Source organism: Curcuma longa, chromosome 8 (assembly GCF_044706935.1).
Source record: "Curcuma longa cultivar G26 ecotype Majalengka, Jawa Barat chromosome 8, ITB_CL_G26_1.1, whole genome shotgun sequence".
NCBI classification, from domain to species: domain Eukaryota; kingdom Viridiplantae; phylum Streptophyta; class Magnoliopsida; order Zingiberales; family Zingiberaceae; genus Curcuma; species Curcuma longa.
Window position 1 is genome coordinate 5,126,217 of NC_133868.1, and position 5,775 is coordinate 5,131,991.

Genomic DNA, 5,775 nt, shown 5'->3' on the forward strand with positions numbered 1-5,775 from the left:
AGTTTACCTTTTTGCAAGAATACCTCTTAAATTTTTAATTATATTGGTAAATAATTTAATTTTATATAAATTTTAATCTAAAAGTAGCAAACAATTGTAGTTAGGAAATAATTTAATATAGTGAAATGATAAAAATAAATAAATTAAAAATTAGCGGGAAAATTAGAAATGAAGGCAAACTTTGAGGAGCAAATTGAAAACTTCCATTGCTCCGATGGAGTTGACTTCTTTTTAAATTCTCGTCCCTTTCCTTTGACTTCGCCAGAGTTCCCCACTTCCTCGCCCTCTTTGCTTCATTGCAGCCATGTCGGAGATCGTGACCGTGGCATGGCAGCGTTACCTTCGGCAGCTACAGCTCCATCCCCTCAGAACAAAGGTCCGATTGCTGTCTCCGAGTATGTTCGTTTGATGGATTTCAATCTGCTCCTCACGGTGTTTGTTTATGGCAGGCCATCACTTCAGGGGTTTTGGCCGGGTGCAGCGATACGATCGCGCAGAAGATATCCGGGGTCAAGAAGCTCCAGTTGAGAAGGTTGCTTCTCTTCATGGTAAATGATTAGTTTCGCTTTCGTTCGATTGGTTTTCGGCCGCTGGTAAATTAGGGGTTTTGTTTTCATAAAGGGGGGAAAGATGTCACTTTGATATGAAAAAGCATTCTCGATGAGCTGTATGAAGCCTCGGTTTATTGATTCGGTGCCCACATGTTCCATGTAACATCAGAAATGAAAACTTGTTTGCTTTATATCATTTGCAAATCTGCTAGGTTTGCTCCTGTAGGTTTTGATTGTTATAGTTTCTACTATTTTTTGAAAGATTTTGCATCTCCTGTTGACTTTATTTGTTGATGGATGAAGCTTCGTGGATAAGTTTGTAGCAAGTATGAATCCTTTCAATAAGTTTGTTAGAAGCATTTTGAATAGATTGTGAAACACACAACAAAGGATGGTCGTCTGTACTGGAGGTAGGCATTCACGAGTTTTATTTGTTTGATTGGACATCACTTCTGCTAGGAGAAAAGTGAAGATACAGAGTGCAGTTTTTCAGTTTCTGTTTATTACATATAGGCCACTTCTTTTAATGTTGATTGTTTGATAAAGTGGGATGCCCTGCATCGTGGAAAGTGTGAAGAGAAGTGTGTTTGTCATTGTCAATGGTTTTTTCCAATGTGGCTTGCAAAATATGGTGTATTTTCTTCAACATGATTGTTAGTTTTAAATTTATATGAATGTCATTATTTAAATAGAGTGCATTTCGAACCAAGATAGACTGTCTTTATCTGATTTGCCTACTTGAACATATTAAAGTCATGTTAATTGTAACCTCTTGGAAGTAAAAGAACAAACTTATTTGATAGTAATATTCTTTGTTCAACTAAGCTACAGAAATTTAGATTTTTTTCTAAATCAAGCCTGTCTTATTTTGACAGCATTTCCTTTATTTTATGTTCTTGATTACATAATTGAGATTGGATATTCTTTCTTCTTTTAAAAATTGTGAACATTTTGCAGCTCTATGGTTTTTGTTATGCTGGACCTTTTGGTCACTTTCTCCACAAACTTATGGAAAAAATTTTTAAAGGAAAAAAAGGAAATGAAACTGTTGCCAAAAAGGTAATTTTTTAGCCTTCTAATGAAGTAATTTGATATCTTGATTAGTTATCTGAGTTCTTCTGAATTGTGACTAAGATATTATCTGATCAGGTACTTTTGGAACAACTAACAGCCTCACCTTGGAATAACATGATTTTTATGATGTACTATGGATTAGTTGTTGAAGGTTTGCATTCTATGAACTTCCCTATGTGAAGTTATTTGCTATTCAATGTTTCCAGCTAAACTAAATACTCTCAGTTGGAGTCCCTTTTTCGTATCGTTTGCTATTATTGCTATTGAATGTTTCCAGCTAAACTCTCAGTTGGAGTCCCTTTTTCATTATCATTTGCTATGTATGTTACAAGTTAATTTCACTCTTCATTAAGCTTACTTTGAATTTTTTGTTTTCTTTTTCCCAGATTGCTTGTTATCATGCATCTACAACACTCAAATTATTTGTTCGTGTAAAATATTTCCAGTTAGCTGATAAGTATTGAATCTTTTGGTACTGATAAGACAACAAAAATTGATTTATCTTTTAAGCACAGATTCTCACCACTTAAACATTTCCTTATGCTAATTATGATGGAAAACTATAAATAAATTAACAACCTAGAAGAATAATCCACTAGGATATACTTTGATTTAAGGATCTCACCACTTGGGCATTTTCTTACACTAATTATGATGGGAAATTACAAATAAACTAACAACCTATAAGAATAATCCACTAGAACCTACTTTGATTTCAGGATGTTAACATAACTACTCTCTTTACATCTTTCAATTCACACAATTGTGTTTTAGGCAAGTGTATGCAGATTATCTGAGCAAATTCTGACAATCAATATTTTCTTCTTTATAGTATAATGGCTTTTGGATGCATGCTATTTGTTTAATTCAACTTTAAGGAGTCTTTTTCATTTGATACAATTCGATGTCAACCCAAAGTTCTTGGTGGTTTTATTTGGATCTGCTTAGTGTCCATCTGCAATATTCTTGGATGTGTACTGTCAAAACTCGTGAAAATTTTGCTACTTTCTGAAATTTATGTACCTATTAAAGCTTTTACTTGTTTTGAGAGTGCAGGAAGATCATTTAACCTAGTGAGCAAGAAAATAAGGAATGATTACCCATCCATCCAATTGACTTCATGGAAGGTATCATCTTTTAGCATTGTATGTTTTGATATGCTGTCGTGGTTCATTCTCATACAATGCCTTTTTGGATGTTTGATCTGCATATATACAGTTTTGGCCAATAGTTGGGTGGATAAACTATCAATACATGCCTCTGCAGCTTCGTGTCCTGTTCCACAGCTTTGTTGCTTCTTGCTGGTTTGTGCTTCTCCTTCCATTGATTTAATATGCATCTAACTAAAGAGTTACTGTTGTAAATGTTTGGTCATCAGTGGATCAAATGATGTCTTGTTGACTAAGCAATCAACAATCCTAATGAGCATAGCCATTTTCCTTAAGAATTAAGTTACCCTTACCAATAGTGTCCAACTAGAATCAGATGAATTTCCTCTCTGATATTGACTAGATTATATATTCTTTTGTGACTTACACTGTCAAAGAAGAGCTTGTGGTCCAGCCATCTTGAAAAACAAGGTTATTGCCACTTACTAGAGTGTGTAAATCTGGTGGTTTGAGTTTCATCTGGAGAAGGATGTTGTCATTAGAGAGAAAGGCAAGACTAATTTACCATGAATTCTCTTGAATTCAAAGTGTGTTAGCAAAATCCACTCTACCTTTTATAAGACTAGTCCACGCTCCTTTGTTCAGTTGTATCTCTTGGGGTGTGCCCATCCAAGATTTTCCTTGGATAGTGGATCGCTTGAATGTTTTAGAGTGTACCAATTTGAAGCACTGGTTCACTCAAAATAGTTGGTTCATTGGGTCACACCACTTGGGTCCAAATGGCACTGTTAGTGCACAGCCCACATGCAGATTGAGCCTTGATGTGACTTGCAACAATGCATATGGGTGAAGTGCAGAATTTGCCAACAAAAGTCACATTGTGCTTCACATGGACCACATCATAAGCATGATTGTGCGTCCGCATGGTGTGGTGAAGTACACTACCCTGCTCGTTTGCATTACACATGACCTGCACAAAATGGTGTCACCACTAAGTGTAACTTTTGTTAAGATATAACTTTATGCAAGTATGTATATCTAAATGCTTTAATGTGCCTCCGACATTTAGAATTTTAAATGTGATTTTTATTCTCCGTGAGCGCTGAGACCTCTTTTCTTCTTTCACTTCTCCATGCCTTGAAAAATTCTTTTTATCGTTAAAAAAATTTGATGGTTCCTGTGCTTACTAATTCTGGTCTGCTTGCTTACAATTTCTTCACAGTATTGTTTGAGCTCATGTTCAAATCAGCAAATGATACTGCAAATTTCTTTTCATTAATGTTACCACTATTGCAATTGCCTCTCCCCTGTGTTTTTACCTTGTTTCCAACAAATTCTTGGCCAATTTTTCGCCTTTAGTTCACTCAAAACACAATCATTATAAACCAAATTGTTTTACCTTTTGTATGTGGATTCATAAAAAAAAACTCCTTTGTTTTGTTTCTGTTGCCTTTCGTTCTGTATAAACTAAAAATTGCCTTATCTATTTCTGTGTACTCGAATCCTATTGATGTTATACTAATAGTTAAGCTTGTCTTTTATTATATGTCTGTATTTGCAGGGCTGTTTTTCTGAACCTGAGAGCACGGTCGGCTGCTACTGTTAAGAAGGCATAAAGTTGGATCAAAAGGTTAGTTCCTGTTTAATTTTCCAACTTAGTTTTCTAGTGGTACTAAAATTATAATATTTTGTGTTAGGTCTATGGTAAGGCAATCTAGCTACCTCGATTAGGAATAGGGTTACAGTTGAAGTTGGATGGAGTACAGTCGACTAATGGCTTAGTGGAGTAAGGTTAGAGTTAGAATTTAATTCAAGAACTTTGGATGATTTAGTCAAACTAAAACCACCCAACTTAAACTCCTTTAGCTAGAGTAGCTCTAGATTGATTTAGTATTGATGTTCAATCACTCTTTATTTTCTCATATTCAGTTAAATCTTTTGTGGCTAATTTCCTTTTTATATGATAAATTCTGAACAGGATTTAACGATAAGATAATGTGCCCTTGTGGAGATCTCCATGAAGGTATCAATTTGCCTCCATTTTTTTTTCTTGCATAAAGGAGGGATATTCTTCTAAATGTTTTAAATTATTATAATTTTATGTCGTTATTCACTTGATATTTTTCGATTTTAGTATCGATTCATTTTTGCAATGCCTCGAAATGGTTTTTTAAAATAATTAAAAATTATTATCAATAGCGACCTCTTCAATGCCTCCATTAAAAGGAAATATTAACAAACGATCATTTAATATTCATGCTATCAATGCTAATTTCGTTTCTTAATGTTCATGATAATATTATTCGAACCCTGTAAATAATATGATATTGTGATTGTTGATATTCATTAATAATTTAAATTTAAAAATATTGTTTTTGAAAATCTTCAAATTTATTTCGAATTCTAGATAATTAAGTACTTTATACATAAACAATTTTTTGTAAATGTCTCTTCTTGCCCTTATTAACACTATAAATTGAATATCTTTAAAAATTATTTTAAGGATATTTTAAAAAAAATCCCATAGTAGTTTCAGACAAGAATTATGAAAATTTCCAATTTAGTTTTGAACCTGAAAGTTTGTTTCTAGATAATGCAACAATTTTTAAAAAATTTATTTTTTTAACTTAAATAGATTAATAATCAAAATTATTTTTTAAATCATCATTATCTTGATATTATAAAAACATATAGCTTTAAGTGTATAAAGATATTAATTGTTTTTAAAAAATATTAATTTATATAATATACAACAAACTAATATATATATACAGTAAACTGTTATATAAGAATATAAAATATAATTTTATGTATGACAATATAATTGAATATATTGAGATATAAATGTAATTGTTTCATTAAGAGTTTTTTTGTTCACTCATTTTTAACATGTTTTTCTATTCATGTGAGATTAGAATAAAATGAGTTTCAAGTTATATTGATCGCATAAATGGCGATGACAAATTATGGACGTTGATTTGTAATAGTATTAATTAAATTTAATAAGACGTATATTTTGATTTAATTAATAAATTTATATT

General features: G+C 32.3%; 1 protein-coding gene across 2 annotated transcripts; it reads left to right on the forward strand.

Annotated features, from left to right (window-relative positions):
- Positions 1-276: 276 nt before the first annotated feature.
- On the forward strand, positions 277-4,867 carry LOC141833728 (peroxisomal membrane protein PMP22-like). Of its 2 annotated transcripts, none has more exons than XM_074721221.1 (8): positions 277-376; positions 450-548; positions 1,509-1,610; positions 1,701-1,776; positions 2,682-2,752; positions 2,844-2,929; positions 4,296-4,364; positions 4,713-4,867. In XM_074721221.1, exons 1-7 carry the CDS (start codon positions 305-307, stop codon positions 4,348-4,350), a joined length of 561 nt encoding a protein of 186 aa, XP_074577322.1. In that variant the 5' UTR covers positions 277-304; the 3' UTR covers positions 4,351-4,364; positions 4,713-4,867. The 2 variants fall into 2 exon arrangements, with proteins under 2 accessions (XP_074577322.1, XP_074577323.1); XM_074721222.1 differs by lacking the exon at positions 4,713-4,867 and adding an exon at positions 4,432-4,518.
- Positions 4,868-5,775: the final 908 nt, after the last annotated feature.

What these genes read in the sequence shown, in the direction of transcription:
- LOC141833728 (XM_074721221.1), top strand. Translation starts at nt 305, where the DNA reads ATGTCGGAGATCGTGACCGTGGCATGGCAGCGTTACCTTCGGCAGCTA. An exon ending in TCCATCCCCTCAGAACAAAG is followed by an intron (nt 377 to 449) that starts GTCCGATTGCTG and finishes TGTTTATGGCAG; the next exon opens with GCCATCACTTCAGGGGTTTT. An exon ending in AGCTTTGTTGCTTCTTGCTG is followed by an intron (nt 2,930 to 4,295) that starts GTTTGTGCTTCT and finishes CTGTATTTGCAG; the next exon opens with GGCTGTTTTTCTGAACCTGA.